We start from the raw sequence: 25,123 nt of genomic DNA, 5'->3' as shown, positions 1-25,123 counted from the left end.
GTGAATTATGCATTTGGAATTTTTGCCTTTCAATTCCATGTTTTGCGTGCTTTGTTGCTCGTATATACTTTATAACCTGTGTTGCAGAAATGAGGCTCGTATATACTTTGAATGCAAATTTTTTTTTTTTCCCTTTTGAAAATAAAAGTTTAGATCTTTTATAAATGTAATGAAATATAATCAGTGAAAACAAATGAAGGATAGAAGGAGGCACTTCCTATATCCAAACATTTTCTAATTTAGACAAACTAATTTTGATAGATCATGTGCTTCAAGTTTGTTACATCCATGAAACATGAACACATTGAACATTCATTAAAGAACTAGCAAAAGAATCAAAGAACTAAATCCCACTTTTGCTGCCTTGTGAACTGAAAATAGCAGCTTCAACTTCTGTATTTTCAGCTGTCAAAACAGCATTAACAAACTTATTTCCAGAACCCATTACCTCCCCGCATCCATTTCGCAAAGAAACCCCAACCAACAGCCGGAGGAGTCCAAGAACTGGTGGCTGAAGGCAAAAGGTATCATAGCTCAATAATTTAATGATTTTTCTTTCCTCTTTTCTTTAGGATAGTTAATTTGCCAATAGTTGGATCCTCCACATCTCTCTTTTCTCTTTCTTTAGCATAGATTTTCTCTTTTCAATTTTTCTTTTGACTTTAGTGCATGAGACATGGATAACCCTCCTCTATTTTTACCTGTCACAACCCGAACACAGAGTGTGGTGGACAATGTGAGGATATGGTAAAGAGTAAGGTTAACTGAACATATAACAAACCTAAACTATTCACCTCAATCTCTGCCTAAACAATTTATAGAAGCCTACCAAAGCTTTAGCAGAATTTCCCCTGAAAAATGAAAAGGGAAAAGAGTTTTCAACAATTCTAAAAATTGAAGCTTGCTAAAGTTTGAACGCTCCTAGCTAGTCACACCTCAACGTCATATAAGTAGGCATAGGTTATTACACGAGTAAATAGGGTATTGAAGGGCAATCACTATTTCAAGAACTACTTATTGTGGATTATGTTCTGTAATTAGGATCTACAAATGCAAGTTATTGAACCTGTAACTTTTCTGAAGTCTTAAAATCATATAAACTGATAAAAGTATACAGACTAATGAAATGGAATGCAATGTAAAATGAGATAGTTCTTGGATAAAGATGCACAATATATACAAACTAATGTTTTTTTTTTTTTTCCATTGGTTCTTGAAGTTGGTCTGATCGGTTTTGTTTATCAATCACTGAAAATAAGAGGCATTGAATTCAATCTGACTCTGATAGGGAATGGGAGAAGACAACCACATCTTTTATCATAAAAAAATATTAAAAAATACTGAGACAGTAACATAGAAGGTACAGCTAAAGATATTGCAGATGAAACTTTTAGAAAGAAAAATAAAACGCTTTTCCCCTCCGCACGTTCAATTAAAATGCATCAGTCCATAACAAGGTTGTTGGTATCCTCATTATTTCCAGAACTCATTGTAGGCTCTGTATTTCTGTTTGGACATGTCCTTACATTGTGCCCCTTTTCCCTACAGAAATTGCAGGTGTATACTCTACGTCTAGGTATGAGAGAATCTTTCTTTGCATTTCTACCACGTAAACTTTTTGAAACCTTAATTTTAGGGCATGTCCTGCTATTATGGCCACTTCGGTGACAAGTTTTGCACTGATATAGCCTTCTAATTGTGCCTTTCTGATTGATCATCCTCGATTTCTGGCATGTTCTTCTGTTATGGCCCTTTTCCCCACACAATCGACATCTAAACCGCCTGTCTGTTGAGCTATGCTTTAGTTCCGGACAGTAATGTTTCCTGTGTCCTTCCCGTCCACAGTTTCTACAGTAAAATTTCACTCCTACATCAAAAAGAGAAATCCAGGATTAACATCACTTCACTGTGTTCAAGTATCATAGGAATGTCATACAACAGAACCTTGCACGCATGCAACTTGAAGTGTTCATAAAGCAATTAGATGGAAGCTACTTGTCAATGGCAAGAGCTAAATGAAAGCACAAGCTATGTGCTCACTCTATGGGAATATCAGAACCAAACTTGTTTTGTTACCATAACTAGTTTTCATCAAATCCAAGGTCGCGTTTGTCAAAGTTCTTCACCAATTTTATGTAACATCTATCCCCTTGAAAAGCAAAACAGAAAACACACTGGGAAATGGATTTTCAAGTTTAGTTCTGGAACATGATTGCAAAAGGCAAGTTCATGTATGAGGTAAGGAAAACTTGTAGTTCAAATGAATCAAAGTCAAACTTTCAGCAAATTTTGTAAACTAACCTTTCATAGCAATGCTCCTCTTGCGACGGTTTTCAGGATCACTGAAAAAAGCTTTCAAAGTTTCAGAAGTATGTTTCCTTGCTGCAGCAGTTCCTTTGGCTTTCTGCATTGCATTTACAAGGTGTGCAGTAAACCAAATCTTTTCATTGTCAACTGAGCTGAAAATTAGTAATTGAATACATTCTCCTCTTAGATAATTCAATGAAGTTGCTCATGATCTTTAGTAATTGAATAGGTATTAATGCTCTCCTGCTAACTACAACTTCAATTTTCTAGCATGACGTATATGGTTTCCTTTTTAAACAAAAATGAATAAATAAATAAATAAAAGAAAGAGGTGCACAGCCAAATGCCGACTCCCAAGAGTAGATCCCAAGGACATCCACAGCTAAATTTTTCATTTCATATCTAGCTATTGGGAAAGATGGTCCTGGTCTCAGTTAAGTAGAATGAATCAATAATGTCAACTACAGAATATAACAGTAAACCACAATAAATTTTGTGGACACTATTTATTGCTACAGATTAAGGCCTGCAGTAATCGACAGAAAATAAAAGATATTCATGCATGACATGGTTCTACACTTCAAATGTTAAAGGAGATGAACACAAGTCAATATATGAGAGTGTGTGTGTATATATAATTGCAGACCTTAATTGCAGCCACCCTTTGTGCATGAAGCTTAGGATTGCGATGGATAATCTTCATTCTTTTACTAAATAGTCCAGTTTTGGCATTAAGACTCTGCAATCATCCAACTCAACAAAGAAGATTAAAAAATCATGACCTGGCCAATTCATAATTCCATGTGAACATATGTAAAATATAAGCATGTAAAAGACCAACCAGAACTATCACAAGGAATAATAAAATCCTCAAATTATGTTAGGTAAATGACCAATTAGATAAAGATAGCGGAAGAAACATATACAGGAATATGATTGCAGACCAAAAGAATATAACAACCAAGCAATTACTGATTGACTAAGGCACCAAGCATCAAGGCATCTAACAATTTCATCATGAGTCGCAACTGAGCTAGCAAATCTGTTAAGGATTAGTTGTAAATAGAACTCTATTAGGAGTTAGATTCCTAATAGGTTTATAGTATCTTGTATGTGTGTATATATATGTGTGTCCCTATTGATGAAATACAAGCAAGAAAATATTTTTCCACAATAAATTCACATGGTATCAGAGCCTTTGGCTCGTTAAACCTTTTTTTTCCCCGTTTGCGTTGAAATTCCAGCGGCTGTCAGTGTCGGTGACAGTTCTAGGGTCACAATTTTGTCTCACCGCTTACCTCAGAAGGTTCCCCGGCTGACGATCCGGCGAAGTTTTGGTAGGGGCGTTCTCAGTTTTTGTTAATTTGCCGTTTCAGATTACTGTTTGCTCCTGTTTGCGTTGAAAGGCTATTTTTTTTTTTTTTTTATCTCTTTCTGCGTTGCTGGTAGGGTGTTTAGTTTTTATTAATAATAAATCCTGCATCTACAGATTCTAAAACTACTATTACTGAATTGATCCCAGCAATGAATAAAATCATAGAATATAAATTAAAATGAACTAATTATTTAGATTCGAGTAAGACAATTAGAATTTATTTGCGGAGTGTTAAAAAAGATGATCATCTAATTGATGATCCACCAACTGGTGACACCAGACACTGTTGGGTTAATCAATCATTGTGAGTTTGTTAAAGAATTAATGGAATATCTTGAATTCTTGTACTCAGGAAAAGGTAATCTGTCTCATATGTATGAGGTCTGCAAAGGTTTTTATCGAGCCGACCAGCAAGATAAGCCCCTTACAACCTATTTCATGGAATTTAAGAAGATTTATGAGTAACTTAATGTTTTATTGCCTTTTAGTCTCGATGTTAAGGTTCAACAGACCCAGCGAGAACAAATGGCTCTGATGAGTTTTCTTGCAGGTCTTGCTCCGGTTTTTGAAACTGCCAAATCACAGGTTCTTTCAGGCGGTGATGTTACCTCTTTCAGGAGACTTTTGCTAGATTGCTACGTACTGAGGGTTCTCATACCCGTTCCCCTTCTGATAAGAGTGCCCTTGTGAGTCGTAATCAAGTATCTCGACAGCCAAGAAACAGAGGACGAGGAGGAAATAATCGCAATAATGGACTAATTACTCGGGAGGCAAGTATTCTTATCTGCCATTATTGCCATGAACCTGGTCACACTAAACGGTATTGCAAGAAACTGATCAATAAACCACCAAGGGTAAATATGGCCACTCAAGATTCTCCAGTTACTTCCTCTGGTAACACTGTAACAATTTCTACTACGGAGTATGCTGAGCTCTCTAGATACCGTTCTTCTAAGTCTGCTGATTCCTCGATTGTTGCTACTGCCAATTCAGGTACTCCTTCATGTCTTATGTCTACCTCATCAGAGTGGGCCATTGATTCTGGTTGCACAGATCACATAACAGGTAACCCTAGTCTCTTATCCTCATTAAAAGAATCTGAACAATTTAATTGTCATGTTACTCTAGCTAATGGGTCCACATTTTCTGTCACGTGTATTGGCACTGCCAATCCCATTCCATCTCTTCCATTATCTTCTGTTTTTTGCTTGCCTCGTTTTTTGTTTAATCTACTGTCGATTAGCAAAATTACTCGTATACTAAATTGTTATGTTAAATTTTATCCTACATATTGTGTGTTTCAGGATCTTTTGACGAAGCGGATTATTGGTAGAGGACGTGAGTCTGGTGGCCTTATCTTCTAGATGAACACATTTCGTTATCTCTGGCTTGTGCTGGTGGTCTATCTCCTCTTGAGGTTCATTGCCGTTTGGGTCATCCTATATTGTCTACTTTAAAGAAGTTGTATCCACAGTTTCAGTCTTTGTCAATTTTAGAATGTGAATCTTGTCAATTTGCCAAACATCATCGTTTACCTTTAGTTCCTCGAGTAAATAAACGGGTTTCATCCCCTTTTGAGTTAGTTCATTCTGATGTTTGGGGTCCATGTCCTGTTATTTCTAAAACTGGCTTTCGGTATTTTGTTACTTTTGTGGATGATTATTCTCGTGTTACTTGGTTATTTTTAATGAAAACTCTTTTTGAGATATTCTCTATTTTTTGTTCCTTTTGTGCTGAAATTAAAACTCAATTTAATACCTCTGTTCGCATATTGCACAGTGATAATGCTAAAGAATATCTATCTAGTTCTTTCCAATCTTATATGTCACAGAATGGTATTCTCCATCAAACATCTTGTGTTGATACTCCTTCTCAAAATGGGGTTTCAGAACGAAAAAATCAACATCTTCTTGAGGTTGCTAGGGCACTTCTATTCCAAATGAAGGTCCCTAAACATTTTTGGGCTGATGCTGTCTCTAATGCATGTTTTTTGATTAATCGCATGCCTTCTTCTGTTCTTAATGGTGAAATTCCTTATAATGTCTTGTTTCCTTCGAAACTTCTGTTTCCCATTGAACCTCGTATTTTTGGTTGTACTTGTTTTGTTCGTGATGTTCGTCCATAGGTTTCCAACTTAGATCCAAAGTCCCTTCGTTGTGTTTTCCTTGGATATTCTCGGCGTCAAAAAGGTTATCGTTGTTTCTCTCCCGATCTTGACCATTATATTTTTTCTGCATATGTCACATTTTTTGAGAATACTCCATTTTTTCCTTCTTCTATATATAAGAGTAAGGGGGAGGATGATGAGTTTTTAGTTTATGCTATCCAGCAATTTCATAACTCTCCTACTCCTGCTCCTATTCCTGAACCTGTCCCAGCTCCTGCACCAGCATCTGCTCGCCCTCGTTTTGAACAGGTTTATTCCAGGAGACCAGGAACTCTTGACTCACTTCCTCCGCCTGCCGCTTCAACAGAAGATCTGGTTCCCTCCACTCAACTTGAGCTTGTGCCATCCACGCCCCAGTCAGACCTTGACCTTCCCATTGCTCTTCGAAAAGGTAAACACAAGTGTACCTATCCTATTTCCTCTTTTGTCAGTTATGATCATCTTTCTTCATCTTGTTGTTTTGTAAGTAACCTAGACTCTGTCTCTATACCTACAACTGTTGCCCAAGCTTTGTCCCATCCTGGTTGGTGTGTAGCAATGAAAGAGGAGATGGCTGCCTTAGATACTAATGGTACTTGGGATCTTGTGCTTCTCCCGGCAGGTAAGAAAGCTATTGGTTGTAAGTGGGTTTTCTCCGTTAAGGTGAATCCTGATGGGTCTGTTGCTCGTCTCAAGGCTCGATTAGTTGCAAAGGGCTATTCTCAGATTTATGGCCTTGATTATTCTGATACTTTTTCTCCCGTCACCAAATTGTCTTCTGTTCATTTATTTATTTCTTTAGCAGCTACTTTTGACTGGCCTTTACATCAGCTGGACGTTAAGAATGCCTTTCTTCATGGGGATCATCGGGAGGAAGTTTACATGGAGCAACCACCAGCCTTTGTTGCTCAGGGGGAGTCGGGTAAAGTGTGTAAACTTCAAAAATCTCTTTATGGCCTAAAACAGAGTCCTCGAGCTTGGTTTGGTAGATTTTGCAATGCGGTGCATCAATTTGGCATGCAGAAGAGTACTTCTGATCATTTTGTATTTTTCAGAAGTACAAGACTGGTTTGATTCTACTTGTGGTTTATGTTGATGATATTGTTATTTCATGGAGTAATTCAGCCGTATTACATCACTCAAGTCATTTCTCCAAACTCAGTTCCAGACAAAAGACTTAAGATTGTTGAAGTATTTTTTGGGTATTGAAGTGTCTAGATGTAAGAGAGGCATCTTTTTATCTCAAAGGAAGTATGTCCTTGATTTACTGAAGGAAACTGGAAAGTTAGGTGCCAAGCCTTGTAGTGCTTCAATGACTCCTAATTTGCAAATTTCAATTGATGGTGAGCTATTTGATGATCCTGAGATGTATAGAAGGTTAGTGGGCAAATTGAATTATCATACAGTAACACGTCCAGATATTGCTTACTCTGTGAGCATCTTAAGCCAGTTTATGTCTTCTCCTACTGTTATCCATTGGGAAGCTTTAGGACAGATTTTGTGCTATTTGAAAGGTAATCCAGGTCGTGGCCTACTTTACAGTAATCATGGGCATTTGGACATTGAGTGTTTTTCAGATGCGGATTGGACAGGTTCGAAGGTTGATAGAAGATCAACTTTAGGATATTGTGTCTTTGTAGGTGGAAATTTGATATCGTGGAGGAGCAAGAAACAAAATGTAGTCTCACGATCGAGTGCTGAATCAGAATATCGAGCTATGGCACAATCTGCTTGTAAATTAATTTGGATTCGACAGTTGTTAGAGGAAATTGGCTTCAAGTCATCCTTGCCTTCAAAGTTATGGTGTGATAATCAAGCTGCTCTTCACATTGCATCAAATCCAGTATTCCATGAACGAACAAAACATATCGAGATTGATTGTCATTTCATTCGTGAAAAGATACAACAGGGTGTTATCTCTACAGCGCATGTTAAAACAAGTGAACAATTAGGAGATATCTTTACCAAAGCTCTAAATGGACCTCGGGTGGACTATCTTTGTAACAAGTTGGGCATGATTAACATCTATGCTCCAACTTGAGGGGAAGTGTTAAGGATTAGTTATAAATAGAACTCTGTTAAGAGTTAGATTCCTAATAGGTTTATAATATCTTGTATGTGTGTGTATATATATGTGTCCCTATTGATGAAATACAAGCAAGAAAATATTTTTCCACAATAAATTCACAAAATCCAATATGTACTTTAGATTGCTACTAAAATTAATGTTATAATATATGCATTCTGTCATTGTTAAATAGAACATGTTAAAGAGGGATGAAGCTACCAACTTTTAGTGATCGGCTGATCTTCAGTCCAACTTCAGGAGATGGTGATTGGTATATACGCTTTGATTTTTTCTTGTTGTCCAGCTTTATTTCTAAATTGTCAACTTCTTCATCCTCTTTCACTTTCAGTGGAGAACTAAGAAGATAAAAGGATAAAAGAGGACCAGAGTTCAGAATCATTGTCTGTCATCACCTCATCTATACATCAATACAACTAAGCAAACAAAAATTGAGATTTATTAAACTTCCATGTACATTAGGTAACTACATCCCACAATCACATAATAAACTTGGTTCATTGCAATAGGATGGACAGTAATTAGAATTAGAATTCATTTATAGCAAACAGGAAGTACATGTTACTTGAAACAGCATAATAACTAGGTTATACTAGCATAAAGAAAACAAGAAGAAAAAATATTTTCTCTTTATAGTTCAATGAATTCAGAGCATTGACATGTAATTTACATGTTTAACTTTGTATGATTAAAAAGATTATAGCTTTTATCAGTTGTCTATTAAAGGGTGTGATCAACCAAGTAAGAAAGATGTTCAAAGTATTTACATAGGTATAGAAACCAGGAAAATGGAGGAAAGTGTACTTAGCAAGCCAAGAAACACGCAAGTAATGAGCAAATGTCAGAGAAATTACACTGAGCGAGCATTCTCCCATGGCTTTTCATCGATCGACTCTTCCCATATTACACAATCCCCCAAGCACTGACGACAAGTCATTATACCCTGTAACAATCAAATAAACAAAAATAAAAGATAATCTTTGCCTCACACAATAAAGATGAGTGGGATAGAAAATGGTGTTTTCTCTTCTAAGGTCAAGTTATCTTGAATTGCACAAGTGCTTTAAACTTTCAATTCATTCGAGCTCATATGCAAAGCTAATATAGAATTCAACATAATTTCTTCTAAAAGTAAGTACCTTTCCACTACATTGAGAACAATCTAACCTAGATCTTTCAATACCACACTCTGAACATGAAGTATAACCTCTTCCCCTGCAACTTGGACATGGAAGCTCTCTAATATATTGACCAGTTGGACCAAACCAAGATCTTGGTTTAGACACCCCAGATATAGAACTCCTGAAATTAAATTTGAAAGATTATTAGAACCAAAACAACTGAACAATTATAAAACGAGCCAAAGTAGCCATTAATTAACAGAAAAAACCTTGGGTTTAGATCAGCCTCGAGTCCTAGTAATTCTTCTGATGGATCATAGCCCAACTGCCATAAACCAATCACATAAGATAATTACGATCACGCTTAAAAGCCAGATCAATGCAATCAGAAATCAAAATCTGAAACAACCTTAAAAATGGAAAAGAGAGATAGAGAAAAAGAGAGTGCCTGGCTTTGTTTGGAAACTGAGTCATTATCAGAACAGTAAACTACAGTTGAGCAGAAGTTAATCTTTCTCTTGGAGTGAAGGAATATCAAGAAGCGAGTGTTACTATGCTTCCAGTGAGAAACTAGAAGACCAAGCGAGCCACAGATTGACGACATCACTAGTTCAAGTGAAGAGAGAAATCTACAAGGGAAGGAGAAAGGTAAAAGATAATCAGTAATTATCACAGGTTCGACTCGCCCCCACTTTCGGCTAATAAAAAATAGATACACAGCTGCGTGGGTCCCAAAAGCTCTACAAGTGTATTGTACAGTAGAAACAAGTATAATACGCATACGTATAATAACGAAAGGGCAACTAAGTAAAAGCCAGCATCCTTTTGCTGCGCTGTTTACTAGGGTTGGCAGTAGAGCAGGTACCCGCAGAAAATAAACTACCCAAATCTGAACCGGTTAATAATTTAAGTACCCGAATCCATTATGGAATAAACCAATAATCCCCAAACCAAATCCATTTAGAAATACCCGCATACCACCCGAATCCGTTTAAATACCCGTTCAATCACATATTCATTCAATCCATCAAACCCGAATTCGAACCCGAAGTGGAACAAAAAATACATAAAAAATACATTAAATTAAAATTCAACTTCAAAATAATAAAACAACTTAGCCTGTAATATCCAAAATAATAAAACAAATTAACCTGCAACATTCAAAATAATAAAACAAATTAACTTGTAATATTCTCAATCAACAGTACGTAGTAATATTAAAATAAAACAAAAGAATTGAAATTCAAACCAATATCTCAATTCTCAATTAAACAATCTGACAATCAAACATCTATTAAAATTCAATAAGAATAATATCAACCACAAACTAAAAACTAATTAACATATAATAATACTAAACTATAACAAATTATAATGAGAACTAAATCCATATAAAACATAATAAAAACTATGTCAATAAAAAAAATTACTGAATTAAAAAAGTAAATGTGATGCAAGAGCAATAGTCCTAATTGGATTCCTAGCACAACTAGGATTTTATTTAATTTACTGTTTTATTTCAGATTTGCATTAGTTTTCCGTTTCCTTATTTGATTAGGATTTACTATTTTATCATTGAATAGGAGTAGAGTTTTAATTCTTTCTTTAATTAGGATTCCTAGTCTAGTTAGGATTTATCACTATAAATAGACAGCACTAGTAGCATTGTAAATCATCTTATTTTCCTCATAATTTTAATTCTAAGGTTATAAACCTAATTACTGATTACTGTTCCACCTACAATCAACCCTATTCTAGCTTACTTGTTGAAAACTGACAGCCCTACATCTTCCCCCTGCGTCAAAATGAAAAAACAACACTGCAACAAAAACATGTACATAAACATAATATTCTTAATACAAACATAATTCCTGAACTCTACTTTTTCAAGAACCAAGATTGCAAGGATTAACAATCAACATCATCTTCTTCCCCACAAAAAAAAAATTTGACTTCGCGCGAGAACAAGAATCTGAAAAATAAATAAATAAGAACTTTGACATTAGTAATTACCACTTGAGTTAGCAATATGACTGAAACACTTGTATGTTTAAGCTCTCAAGTTAGCCTATATGCTTCTCAAAAAGAGAAATACAGCACTATATATAAATCACAAAATACTAAAAAAAAATTCAGGAACAAATTGAACTTGTTAAACTTGTATAAATATCTCATGGTAAAAAAAAATAAAAACAGCAACAACTTAAACTTGTTAACATGTTTTGCTTTTACAATTTGTACAAGAAGCAGATTCCTTTTAATCATTCTCAGTATATCTAGACAATTTTAATCATTAAAAATATACCAAACTTTGAATTAACAACCCAAACATGCACAAAACCATAAACGAAAAAAAAAAACAATATGCAAATAATGTCGGCTGAACCCATAAATTAATTCAACAATTCCTCCTCTTTGTCTGTTTATATGTGTTTATAAAAAGAGAGAGAGAGAGAGAGAGGAACGAAGCAAAACGGAAAAAAAATTAAACTGAGAATGAAAAAATCAAGAACGAACCTGTGGCTAAAGAGCACTTTTGCGCTTAGAGCACGACGGTGCGGAGGCGACGGCAAAGAACGAAAGCAACGGGAAGGTATAAAGAAAGACAGGCTGTAGAAGTGCAGAAAATGAGCGAGTGGCGCAGGGAAGGGAGGAGGGAGGAGAAAATAAGTTTGACTGGAGTTGAGTTTGAGAGAGTTTGTGTGATTAAAATCCAAGCCTAGGTTAAAACGACGTAGTTTTGCTTGTAGATTCATTTAAGCCTCTTGCATCAAAACTACGTCGTTTGGTGGTAAAATAGTTTTTTTTTTTTTTTTGAGGATATAAAATAGTTATTTTTGTTATTATTATTATCATTAAAGTTATTATTATTCTCATTATTCTTAAAGCTACTATTATAATAATAATAATAATAATTATTATTATTATTATTATTATTATTATTATTACTTAAAAGGCTATAATTATATTTCAATATTGAAGTAAGTGTAAAATAACAAAATATTATGTAAAGTATTAAGTTTAATTTTTTTTATTAGAGAATATACTTAGTAGGTTATAATTAATTATGGTTGTTATAATCTTTAATTTATATACATTAGACTTTTAAGTATAAGCATACTAATATATATGATGATGCTAATAAAAAAATAAAAACATATTGAATAAGGTCCAATTATAAGTATACTAATATATATGAATAAAAACATATTTAACTAAGATCCAATCATAATTATATTTATAAGTTCATTTATGATATTTTATATGAGTCATATTATAATTTACTAAAAGTCTATCTAGATTTCATAATCCACATGAATCATATTTTAAATTAAGATCTAATTATAATTATCATTAGAAGTTTATTAATAATGTCGATAAGTAGCTTTAAAAATTTTTAATTATAACATTTTTAATATTTTATTCAATTAATAACTTTTTATTTTTAATAAATTTCATAATTATCAAAATATAAAACATTCAATTAAATTATTAAGACATGATGTAAATACAATATATATAATTTTGTTTAATATTCTTTATGAAAAAAAAAATAAATTCAATTTATTAAAATATTATAATTTAATGTATGTAATTTTATTAGAATTTTACTTATGAATAAGATTAAATTACTATCCAATAATATTGTAGATTCATTAATAAATGTTTAAAGTATAAATTAATATAGTTGCCAGTTTATATATCTTTTGCGTATATCTTACACAATAATATTAAGTAGTTTGGTGGTAAGGTAACTTAATTTATATGGTTAACATATTCAATATTATTGATCGATATAAACTTTTGCTTTAAATCATATGGGTAACAGGTAGTCATTACTCAACCACTTGAACCCAAATCCGCTTCGAACCCGATGCAGGTACTAAAATTACTATCTAAACTCATCCTAAATCCATTTATACACTGCCCAAATCCGCTAAGATCGGATCAGATCGGGTCGAGTTAAATTATTATCCGTACACAATTAAAAATAATAAAACAAAAAGAGGGGAACCAGAAAGAGAAGGCTCGCTTGCATGATTTTCGAAGAAACATAGTGGGAGAAGGAACAGAGGAACGAAAGTCAGGGAAGGAAGAGTTCAAACCTAGAACAAGTAATTGAGAAGGTGGTGCAAGCATAGAAACAGACCGAATCAAATTCTAAGGGAGTCAATTAGGGTTCGACGATGTCCAGGAGATTGATCAGGTAGGCCAGATGCTTGACTAGTTCCTTTGTTGTTAGTTCCTTTGTTGAGGCTGAGCTTGTTAAAGTGAATAGAAATTAAGTCTTTATATTGAGTTGTTTTTATTTTTCTATCTTACATAATGATTAGTTTATTGAATTACTTAGAACTGTACCAATTAGATTGAATTACTTAGACTGTACCAATTAGATGTAGAGAATTATAAAGTGTAAAATTATTATTTTGATAATCTAATTTTTGTAATAACTGTTTAATTAGTTCCTTTTTTTTTGAGGTTGGGCTTGTTCAAGTGAATGGAAAAAGATTAGTTTTTGAAATTAAGTCTTTATTTTGAGTTTTTTTTTTTCCTATCTCACCAAATATTATATATTTGTATTTGTCAATGGTTGATTGAATTACATAGAAATATATCAGTTAGATATAGAAAATTATATATTATAAAATTATGATTTCCATAATTCAATTTTTGTCTTAATGGTTGGTGATTAAAAATTGACGTGGTCCCTTTTTGTTAACGGTGGTAAATTATTAAATGTGATAACGTTTGAAATGAGTATTGAACTAATAATCACGAAATAGAAAGTGTCTACTCAATCGTTAGTGGTGTATGGCAGAAATGTGCTCTCTTTTGTATTTTCTTTTTTTTTTTTTTTTTGAAATTTGATTGTGACAATGAAGTTGAATCCTAATGCCTTAATGCATATGTAGGGAATGGAATGAAAATTTATATGATGTAGTAATGTCTTATAATATGATATAGGGACGGGCTGAGTGAAGAAGGTAGCAATGATAGTAACTATACCGATGTTCCCATTGAAGCAAGAGAACACAATGTGAAAGGACATTAGTCACAGAAGCCATTCAAACTAAAGGTAGTAATGTAGTAATTGAAGTTGATTAATGATATTACTTGAATTTGGATCAGTAGGTGTAATCGCTAATGTGTTTATAATTTTTGTTTATGGTGTAGAGTCCAAAAGTTAGGCGTCAGCCTTTAGCATTTAGAGCATTAGTCGATGAAATGTTTGATACCCAAAAGGAGTGGGTGACGGAGTTAGGATTTTGTGAATTGCTTAAATTGCCAGCTCTATTATTAAACCACAAGCTCTGTTATTGGTTGTGTGAGAAGTTAAATATTGAAAAATTTTGTTTGGAGTTGCCACAAGGGGTGTGTATTAGGATATTGCCAAACCATGTAGGTTGGGTTCTAGGAATTCCTACTATAGGAGGTTCTCGTGTTGGACAGGTGAAAATGCAAAAGTGGCAGATGAAACATATCTCTGACTATTACAAGGATTATAAGGCAATTGTGGATGCAGAGGTGTTGAGGAAGATTAGATCAAGTTTACAAAAGCAAGATTTTCAAAGACATTTTTTATTATACGCTGTAGGAGTTTTACTGTGTCCTACACAATGCTCTAGGTTTAGCCCTCATTTGCTGGAGGTAGTTGCTTATATTGAAGCAGCCAGTGAATTTAATTGGGTTGAGTTTGTGTTGCAGTGGTTGGTAAGAAGTGTTGAACGGTTTAAGGAAGCAATAAGGAAGTACGGAAAAGTAAATGGTTATGAGGATGCGTGTTGTTTCTAAAGGTATGACCATGTACCATACTCTATGAACAATAATCAATTTCTTAATTTTGTATCAAGTTTGATGGTGTAATTGACAATAGCGATAATGCACTACACTTTGATGACTAGTTGTAGTAAATTAAATTTGATAATAATTGCAACTTTTGTATTATACCTGATTTTTTACATAGACCATTTAGATATTTGCAAACCAATGAAGTGAGATATTTATCTAAGGTTGTTCAAATGGGAAAGGTCGGACATCAAAGATGCTTCTGCTTCTAATAGTCATAAGGAAGGTGGTTTTGGCCATAGAGATGTGATTTTCTCTAGTTTTAGCTACGTATGGCATTGTGCTAGGTAGTTTATTATTATTTTTCGATTAATCTTCTGTCATTCAGATTTTTTTGAATTAGGTAAGGTAGACCTCATCTGTTGCAGGGTTATGAACTTGAATGGAAATGTGTTAGATGAAATCGACTTAAATCTGTTGGAATGCATGAAACAACAGTGGACTTAAACCCTCTCTTACGATTTAAGTGGCGGAGGCTATGTGAAGAGAATCGTGTGATGGACGAGCTGGATACTGGTGAGACTTCTACAATAGAGGAAGATATGCAAAGGCATATTTGTAATGTATAAGTTTTAGTGACTTGTGTAATTTCTTAGCGATGTGTTGACATAAAATTTGAAATTGACATTGTAATTGTGTTTATGCTTAGGAAATAAAGAAGTTAGAAGTTAGGAGATGTGTGACAATGTCGATCAGGATGCAGAATACATGCATACAAGGCTGGATATATTGATGCATATAATGAAGGATCCAAAACTGGATCCATACGAGGAATTTGAGTTGCTGGTTTGCGGCTGAATATATATTTAATAGTGACTAGCTATGGCAATTGTATACTTCTTTACAACGATTGAGTTGGATAGATGCATATTTGACATTTGTCTAAATAATTGTTTGAGTTTTTAAATTTGTTATGAATAATATTAATTTCAACACATATAGTGTTGTTTTTTTGTTTTTTTAACAAATATAGTTTTATTTGATTACATATTACACTACTTGCTTCAAACTTCTGTTTACATTACAATTAGAATAGTCATACAATATGGTTGAAATGTATAGAAATGTGGAATTTGCATTAGGTTATTGTGATACTGCTCATTTAAAAAAATGAAAATGGTGTTAAGACTATATAGCTATTAAATTTGTTTGATTAGAAATTATAATACTTCAATTTAACACTAGTTTATATTACATTAATGAAACTTACATAAAGTCGTTCAAAGCTACATAATTCTGATTAGCAACTGGATCATGGCCATGCTCTAATGTCCAATCTCAAAATGGTGACCAAATTATATAGCGAAGTATTCGAAAGTGGTAATCTGAAACACCTATTACAATGCACATGGTAGTCGAAAGTAGTAATCTGAAACACCTATTACAATGCACATGGTCTATCTTTTGACAGTATGAATTTGTAAACCACCTACATGTGGCAATACTTGCAATTCATGTTTTTCACTTTAGCTAAATTATTACAAAAGAAATCATTACCCGTGTCCATATCCACCTCTCTATTGTCGGGCGCCTCTGCAATTGTTCCACTAATGCTTTTTTATTTCATAGTAAGCCCAGAATTATTTGTTTAGCTCTAGGGCACATCTTAGGATCCAACTATTGGAAGAAGGAGCATCCTTCATTTCTTTGAGCTTGTTGGTTCAGAGAATGAAGATGCATTAGGATATCTTTACTAATTCATTTCATATTTTTTCAAAAAATTATGAAATTTCCATTGTTCATTGTTTACCCTAGAAATGGAAGAAATGATTTTAGGGATGCATATAGAAGGTTTTAAAAAATGAACTCTTTCTTACCAGTCTGGACTCACTTGATAAAAATCTCCGTCCGGGATTAGCACTAGTCCATGATGTGCACACTATCATCCTCGCTCCACACCTACAGGTTTGATCTTCCATTTCTGGTATGGACGCCAACGGAAAGAAATTGCAAAATTGAGGGGATAAGTGTTGCTCGTGCTGTACATCAATGTCATATATAGAGATGGGCCAGGTACAAAAGTTGGCCCGTTTCAATTTCTAACCATTGGCCCATTGATTAAACCAAATTAGCAACGACCCACTTTCAATAGAAATAATTGGGCTCAATTAAGCTTCTTGGCCCACACCATGTATCTTGATCTAGATTTCTTCTTCTCCTCCACCACTTATAAGGATATGAGTCAAGAATGGTAGGACTTGAACGATTAGCTCTTTTAGCGAAGTACTAAGAAGCTTTAGCTGCTAGTAGCCAACTGTGGACTTCCTTACAAGGCGGCCCGTATATAATATTTAATGAAACAATTTAAAAAAATGAAATTGCTTAGTTCAACTTCCTTTGTAAGCCACGGGTATTATCAGAACGTGTTGCATACGACACCATTATCGGTTAAGATCTGTTGTCTTCTTCGCGATACAAACCTAGTTACTAAAATTACTTTTTACCCACTTCCCTAACTGTTTCTTTCTCGAGCTCATTTTTTCAGGCAAGATGGATAGAAATTAATAACTGTGAAAAATATGACCAGTCGGGTGATGTTTGCTTGGTAGTATAAAGTAATGGAAAAATGTCATTAGCCTTTTTCTGGATAACATTCTTTTTTACATACACATCAGAGACGCGGAATGTGATAATGGGATTGTAAAATTTGGGCCTTATCTCTTAGAATCGCTCCCGTATTGAGTTTTGTTACGTGCAGGGGTGCTTGGTTTTTAGGTAAAATCCATGTTTATAACATGTCCTCCCCATAGAGTGAATATGGCTGCATTCGACCTCAGTCCATCCTAATAGGGTATGCCCTATTTAGAGTGGGACATAGTTAGGCCTTTTGGTAGCTTGCTAGCTCCAGAGATAAGGGCTGCTGAGGATGTAGGCCTAATCTGGGGAATATGCGGGCCCATCACAGTTGGCCCAAGTTAAAATCTGCGCTTTACGAGAGCTGCTGCAAGGGGCTTTTAAGAGTGAAAACCTCGCATAACCGCCATTTTAGTTGCATTGTACTTTTTGAATTTTGGAAAGGCGACTTCTCACTTACCATGGCGTTTCAATTGTCAATGACGCTTCAGAAGGCTGCCACTTATCTATTTAAGGGGCTTCAGCTACATTTCTAGGATTTTTCTATGCCTACTCTCACATTGCCTTCTCTTGTATTTTGCCTTCCTCCTTTCTTCAGGGAACCTTTATTTTCGTTTAGCTTTTCTCCCCTTGTCCTTTCATTTTGTTGATCCAAATGAGTTCCAGTCGTCGAAACAGGGGTAAGGCTCCTGTTCATGGGCCTTCCCAACCTTTAGGTTACGATAGTAGGAAAATAAACTTGCAAGTGAGTAATCTGATTCTGGGTACTGTGAACTCGGAGTCAGATTCGGAAGAGGAGACCTAATTGCTTAGAAGACGGTTGCAAGACATATCACCTTTTACGCGTCGAAGTGGCCCTGATTCAGCCTCTTGCATAAGCACTTGAATAACCTTTCCCCATCTAAACGACGAGTCTACTCCATAGCAATCCCCTGAACCCCAAATAAGTGAGCCTGCACATCCTCGGTGATGCGTCAAGAACTTGGACTCAATACTGATTGAGCAAGATCTAGAGGATATTTGTGCTCCGTACCTCATCCCTGCGGATTACAAAATGGATGTTCCCCCTGCAAGGGTGAAGGCTAATGCTCACCTTGATCGAAGAACTCTCATACTGTATGTAAAGGATTTTCGGGCTAGGGTGAGGTTTCCTTTACCAAGGATTCTTGTATCTTTTTGCTTTGAGTGGAGGGTGGCCATTATTTAGATTGCCCCTAACAGTATTCATATGATCTTGGGAGCAAACATTTTAGCTTGCCAATAAAATTTTGAACTCAACATCTACCATATTCACATCATGTTTAACTTTGCTGGGAAAGAGGGTGAAGATCATCCCCACTTGAAAGCTCACAAAGACTTTAACTTATTTCCTTTGAAGACTTCATCGCTCAAGGGGAGATGGAAAGAAAAATTTTTCCTTGTTAAGCACAAGGATGTTTTTGAAGTGTTGACCCATTGGTCTCTAGGGGTGCTCCATCTGCGGCGACCTGGGGATTTGACTAAGGCGGAGGAGAGGCAGGCTGAGATATGTGAGCCCCCTTTTGAGTGCCATAGGAAAGATCTGAAGGACGAAGTCGATCCAGATAGGCCCATTGGTCGGTTCATTATGGAAATTGAGAGGACCTCCTTATGTTTCCTTTTTCTTTGATTAGGTTGATTATCATATTATGGCTCAGTTTAGAGCTTAAGTGTGTTGGGTTGGCTCTTTGGAGTGCTTTAACAGGTGCGTGATATAGTAGAGTCGCCACCTTTATTTATTTTTATTTTTGAGGAAAATATTAAGGAAAAAACTCGTGTTGGACTCCATTTTTAGTTGTCTTTTTTTAGAATAAAATGCACTGGCCTCGAATCATTGGGTTCGAGGACTAGGTTTTCAACTTCTTTTGAAATGAATCAAAGGTTTGGGGTTATAATTACCTGGAAGTCCCAAAAATTGATAATTTTGGTATTATATTGTTTAGACATGGCTGAGATTATTAAATACACTTGGTTTAGACCTAATTGGAACTAAACTAAAGTAATCAAAAACATTTAGGTGCAATTGTATGAAAAGAGAAACAAAGGAAGGATTAAGGTGTTAAAAGGCAACTAAAGGATATGGAAGGAATTACCATGAAAGTCTTCGATTGCCACCTATTTATCATAAGGCATCTCTTGCTCATTTTTGGTCATCCATGATCGAGCTCCATGAAAAGAGAGAGAGAAAGCTCTTAAGAACAAGCTAAAGGTGCATGAAAACTTAGGAACTTTCAAGAGATTCATAAGGAAAGGTTAGTTATTTTCTCTTCCTCTTTCTTTTCCATGGTTTAATTTTTGATGTCCATGAACTTTGGTATGAGGTGCTTGCTTATTGTTGCTGACTTGATGAGAATAAAGTGATTAAAAGTACTTTTAAGGTGATTTAAAGTGGTTGAGGATGGTTAAGCATGAATTTGATGTCAAGTTGCATAATTAACCAACTTGGATAATTTTAGTCATTTGATTGATAATCTATGGATTAGGTATTTTGATATATGAAAGGTAATTATGTTATTTAAGTGTTACAAGAGTTGTTATGTAAGAATTAGTGATGGAGGTAAGTTAAAAATGCTTAAGGAGGTAAAGTATTGCTTAAGTCTATTACAATTGAGTATCCTAAAATTCAGTCACTAAAATGGACTTGGTTAAATAGGTAAATGAGCTCCCAAATTCATGAAATTTTATATGGGAGTAGCATGAGATGTGAGAAAGATGCTGTATAAATTTCAGGACAAATGGATTTAAGGAACTAGAGATATAGCCAAAGGAAGGCAAACTACTTATATGATGGAAACCTGGTATTCCATTAGTTTATAAAGAGTTTAGCATACTTTTAATATGTCATTGGGTCCCATTATTTTAGTTGTTATTTTTTTGTTTCTAGAATGAGATTAAGTATTAGAAATGAAGTAGTTCATGCCTAAATTAAGGACAAATGGTACTTGGTCAAGCATAGAGAAATTAAAGGAAAACATGAATACTGCATTTTAATACTTGATTTGCATTCCTGTCATAGTATGTGTGTGTTTATTGAGTAGGATGGACTTAATATGAATATTAATTTCATGCTATAGTATTTGAGAGGAAAGGATTGGAAAATAAATCAATAGTAGAGGAGTAAGGCTAAGAGAGCCTTCTAATTCAAGTTAGTGCACTATATCTACAACTTTTGTTGTTAAGGTGATAAGTAAAATAGTTTTAAAGAAATGTTTTATGAAAAGTTATAAGGTAAAAGCAATATGCTAAGCTTACTATTTTATGAGCTTTTATAAGAGAAAAAGTTAATTTATTTATCAAATGTTTATATCAAAGAAATTGAATTCAAATGTGATTATTGCAATTGTGAATTGATTATAAAGAAAGTAAATGCTAAAGTTATAGTTAAATGTGTTTTATACAAAAAAAATAAAGAGCTAATGACAATGTTAAATGTTTTATAATAGTTGAAAATGAATTTCAAAGTACTCATTTGAATGGGTATAGAAATGTTTGAGCAAAATGTAATACTGCTTATTATGGCTAATGATTGATTTGTAATGAAGATGTTTTAAAAGTCTCACAGCTAAATGCATGACATGGTTATTCCCTGATATCACTTCATTTGTTTAATATGATATTATGATATAGTTATTGCGTTACCGATATCACTTCATTTGTTTAGGTTGATATTGTGATTAATATGGAAATGAAATTCTCCCTCCATGTTGAGGTTGTAGATTGCCCCTCTTTTGTTGAAATCATATCACAGATTCAGGTTGTAGATAGTAGGTCTAGATATGCACATGTAGATACTGATAGCCCTTCAGATTGAGTCTCCATAAACTGTGGAGACAAAACTATTGACTGAGGATTGTATTTGTTATAACATAACACCTCCATATAAGTTGATTATTTTTAGTAAGCAAATAAATATGATTTAATTGATATGACTACTTGTTATTTCTACGTAACTGATTTGTTTTTAGTAAGCAAACGATAAGAATTAATCTTGAAAGCGGTAATGTCAAAAATTATGTTTCACACTTAAATATCTAATGGTAAATTATTATTTACCTTATGTAATGTATATAGTGTACTACTAAGCCTTATGCTTAGCGATAATTGTTCTTTATACTATCGTAGGAAAAAGGAAAGGAGAAGTAGGAGTAAGTCCAATAATAGAATGCTGAGTTCTTTCTACATCTTTCTGAGCTATTGATGTAGTCGTTGCCTTATGAATAATTTTATTGGAATTTGTATGATGTATAAAGTAGAGACTGGTCAGTAATATATATATATATATATAGACCAGACTAAACGACTGAAGTTATATGAGTTCACAACTACTGATATACATTATATAACAACGAATGGTTTAATTACCTTTAAAACTAATTTGTTGTCTTAATAACGACTCTAAAAGAACAATCCAATATATAATCTTCTTTCTCATGGGCTTATGGTTAATGGTTTCACCAATGTACTTGAGTTTTTAGTTAAAATATTTTAAATAGTGTAATGTTTATATCTTTTATAAAAAGAAAATTTATTAAGTTCAAGATTTTTATAAAAGTGGGTCTTATGATATCTAAAATGTTTCAAATAGTGTTTGAACGTAATACCACACATGCATTTTGAATATGAAAAGTTAAGTCCCTTGTAGTATGTTTATTGAGTTATTATATAGACTAAGTGCTTGATAAACATATTACAGGCGACATGCCACGTCTTACAATAGGGTAAGGTGTGACACATTTTCTGTCTTACAGAGTCGATCCAGACGGGCCCATTGGTTGGTTCGTCATGGAAACTGGGAGGAACTCCTTACCATTCCTTTTTCTTTGATTAGGTTGACTATCAGATTATGGCTCGGTTTAGCGCTTAAGTGTGTCGGGTTGGCTCTTTGGAGTACTTTGACAGGTGTGTGATTTGGTAAAGTCGCCATCTTAATTTATTTTTGTTTTTGGGGAAAATATTAAGAAAAAATCCCATGTTGGACTCCATTTTCAGTTACCTTTTTTAGGATAAAATGCACTAGCCTTGAATCATTGGATTCGAGGACTAGGTTTTTAGCTTCTTTTGAAATGAATCAACGGTTTGGGGTCATAATTAAGAAATCAAAATTGGTGTTTTGCATGGATGTTAGTATTATCGATACATGAACATACCAATAATGCATGACAATATCAGAAACATAGTGCATTACAAGTAATAATTAAAAAGGTGTGTAATTTGGAGGGGAGCCCGACTCTAGCCTCATTTATCGAGGATTCTAGGTCGTACGACACAGTCTTCTAAGTCTCGACCGGTCAGTTTGATCGAAGGCCCGCTACCTAGGCTGAAATCCATAGGTATGCCTTTGTACCTTGTTTGTTGAGGATCAAGTGCGCACGAAGTTCTACCATCAATTAGGATGGTAGGGTCTTGAAGGTGCCACTTGCGGAGTGGGCTTACGGAATGCCGAATGGATTGGGCTTAGTTGAAAGCTAGTTCTATCCATTTTACCGGGCTTTGTGTGCCGGATGGATTGGGCTTAAAGCATGTAAAGTGCCGGACAGACTGAGCTTGACAGTTTATAAGGTGCAGGATGGACCGAGCTTAAAGCATGCAGAGTGCCGGATGGACCGAGCTTAATAGTTTATAAGGTGCCAGATGGATGAGCTTGACAATTTATAATGTGCCGGACAGACCGGGCTTAATTGACAAAGTTTGAGTTTGAGTGTTATACCCTTATGCTTATGATGCAGCTAGATTGGAGCTCTATGGTTATAATGACCAAAGAGGTCGAGTCTTCCTCCAAATAGAGCTAAGGTAGGGCGCGGTGACCTGAATTATAGTCTTATATTGTACTAGTGTAAATAACGAATTATTAATTAATTCTTGAATTAATTAATAATAAATTAATTAACCAATAGCTTTCGTCTAAGGAAGACCAAAATGTAAGTGAAAGTCGAAAGGATAGACTTTTGAGTGCCAATTCGGGCCTTAAACTCCACTAAGGAAGAATAGCAAGGTCGGACTATATAGCCTTAGAATCGTTCACAAGAGAAAAATAGAGTCGTTGATACTTGAGAAGTGCTCGATCAACAAGAGGTATGGCAAATGAGGGGTGAGTGCCACATTTTTAGGTAAAGGGGTGCTGAGTTAGGGGCACGACGGTACCAAAGTCCCTTTTTTCTGTACCGAAGTGTGCATTTTCGGTATCGATTTGGGCCTTCAGTGAGCCTCTTTTTGGTACCGAATTAGGGGTGATCGGCGCTGGTGAGGAGTTATTTTGTGCCAATTGGGGCAAATTATTGCCTTACCCCTGCCCTTTGATTTTAGGATTTGTGGGCTTTCAAAGATCCATTCAAGGTCCAAATGGTGTCCGATTGAGCTGATTCTCATGTCATTGGAACCATAGCGGAATTTCCTAGATCCCAATGCTAAAATCATGGTCAACAAGGTCATTTCACTACTTGACAAGAATATTCAAGTGGGGGCTCATCCTCGGGTTTCTAGAAAAAGAAAAACTTCAGAGGGTGAGCGAAGTTTCTTCATTCGGGTTATCCCGTAACGGACCTACTCTGTTAACTTGCCTTTCTTTTGTAGAGATGCCCTCCAGACTTACTCGAGATATTCTAGATCTTAAGTCGATGGATTGAGACCGACGCGTGGCAACCCGAGCGGAAGGAAGTCCTTTGGGAGGGTCCGAGCCACCTTGTAGCAGTTCAAGGCGAGCTGACGTGGTGACCATTTACACCATCCTTCCGTGCTGGAGGGCCCTAATTCTAGGCGGAGGGGCAAATTCCCATGTAAAGGTAATGAGGAGGCTCTTTCCCCTTTGTTTGACTCGAGCCCTTATATCTCAGTGTTTCCTCGCTACTGATTTAGCTCTCTTCGAGGGTTTGGGGGAGGAGTCTTTTATAGACGAGATTGATAGTGGTCTGCTTAAGGTACTTTTCCTTTTAATCTTCTTTTTTATTTTTGCTTCACTTTACTTCTTCTCTCGTGACCCTTCTCCCTCTTACCTTTCTCTCTCTTTTTTTTTAGCTGCTAAATGCCCACAATGACACCCACCGCCGAATTTGGGAGTTGCACTAGTTGAACGTCCCCCTAGAGGTGGATTTGAAGGCCGAACTGGCCAAAGTGCAAAAGATGGAGGGGGATATTCAGACCCAAGCTATAAAGCATAACCGTCTTGTGGGCGAGCTGGAAGAAAGGATCCGAACTATATCCAAGATAGGGATTCTCATCTGGATACTTCCTTGAAGCTAGGTGCCACGTGAGGGAGCTGACTTAGCATGGGGAAGAGAGTGTAGTGGAGGTGCGCTGACTTCAAGCCAATGTGGCTCGTGCTAAATGAAAGCCACCTTGGCAACCCAAACTGTCAATGACATACTCCTCCAGCAATCCGATCTTATCACGGCTGTGCTCTGTTCTCGCTTTCCATATGGAAATTGGGACTTTATGGGTGAGGTCGATGTTTATAAGAACTTAGAGATTAAAGAGGCAGTGGCCAATAGGAATGAGGACGTGAGTGTGGAAGTCTCAAGTTTAAGGCAGACACTCTTTCTGAGGACTGGATGTCCCCGAGGCTATTATACTTGTTGGACCGAATGCAATAGAAATTTCTCCTGCTCAGCTTCTTAACGGTCCACTTACAATAGACTAGAATTCGGGTTTATCGT

The 25,123-nt window shown here is 35.3% G+C and overlaps 2 protein-coding genes across 3 annotated transcripts; one reads left to right on the top strand and one right to left on the bottom strand.

Annotated features, from left to right (window-relative positions):
- Positions 1-1,292: 1,292 nt before the first annotated feature.
- LOC105640179 (zinc knuckle (CCHC-type) family protein) lies at positions 1,293-11,716 on the bottom strand. 2 transcript variants are annotated; one of them, XM_089719060.1, is made up of 10 exons: positions 11,553-11,716; positions 10,918-11,007; positions 9,484-9,664; positions 9,305-9,360; positions 9,054-9,216; positions 8,769-8,857; positions 8,120-8,252; positions 2,954-3,046; positions 2,302-2,404; positions 1,293-1,867 (listed from the first exon to the last, which is right to left on the bottom strand). In XM_089719060.1, exons 3-10 carry the CDS (start codon positions 9,637-9,639, stop codon positions 1,443-1,445), a joined length of 1,218 nt encoding a protein of 405 aa, XP_089575186.1. In that variant the 5' UTR covers positions 9,640-9,664; positions 10,918-11,007; positions 11,553-11,716; the 3' UTR covers positions 1,293-1,442. The 2 variants fall into 2 exon arrangements, with proteins under 2 accessions (XP_089575186.1, XP_012079812.1); XM_012224422.4 differs by lacking the exon at positions 10,918-11,007.
- LOC149497668 (uncharacterized) lies at positions 4,543-7,869 on the top strand. The gene is made up of 4 exons (XM_089718833.1): positions 4,543-4,747; positions 5,572-5,723; positions 5,808-6,376; positions 6,954-7,869. Exons 1-4 carry the CDS (start codon positions 4,543-4,545, stop codon positions 7,867-7,869), a joined length of 1,842 nt encoding a protein of 613 aa, XP_089574959.1.
- Positions 11,717-25,123: the final 13,407 nt, after the last annotated feature.

The sequence above is a fragment of the Jatropha curcas genome, chromosome 3, assembly GCF_041381405.1.
Source record: "Jatropha curcas cultivar XTBG-Jc1 chromosome 3, XTBG_Jcur_1.0, whole genome shotgun sequence".
Taxonomy (NCBI): Eukaryota; Viridiplantae; Streptophyta; class Magnoliopsida; order Malpighiales; family Euphorbiaceae; genus Jatropha; species Jatropha curcas.
Note: the sequence above shows the minus strand (reverse complement) of the source record. Positions and strands in the feature narration are given on the sequence as shown.

What these genes read in the sequence shown, in the direction of transcription:
- LOC149497668 (XM_089718833.1), top strand. Translation starts at nt 4,543, where the DNA reads ATGGCCACTCAAGATTCTCCAGTTACTTCCTCTGGTAACACTGTAACA. An exon ending in TTGCACAGATCACATAACAG is followed by an intron (nt 4,748 to 5,571) that starts GTAACCCTAGTC and finishes ATGGGGTTTCAG; the next exon opens with AACGAAAAAATCAACATCTT. An exon ending in GCTTTGTCCCATCCTGGTTG is followed by an intron (nt 6,377 to 6,953) that starts GTGTGTAGCAAT and finishes GGAGTAATTCAG; the next exon opens with CCGTATTACATCACTCAAGT.
- LOC105640179 (XM_089719060.1), bottom strand. Translation starts at nt 9,639, where the DNA reads ATGTCGTCAATCTGTGGCTCGCTTGGTCTTCTAGTTTCTCACTGGAAG. An exon ending in CAGTTTCCAAACAAAGCCAG is followed by an intron (nt 9,361 to 9,483) that starts GCACTCTCTTTT and finishes GGTTTATGGCAG; the next exon opens with TTGGGCTATGATCCATCAGA. An exon ending in TGGGAGAATGCTCGCTCAGT is followed by an intron (nt 8,253 to 8,768) that starts GTAATTTCTCTG and finishes TTATCTTCTTAG; the next exon opens with TTCTCCACTGAAAGTGAAAG.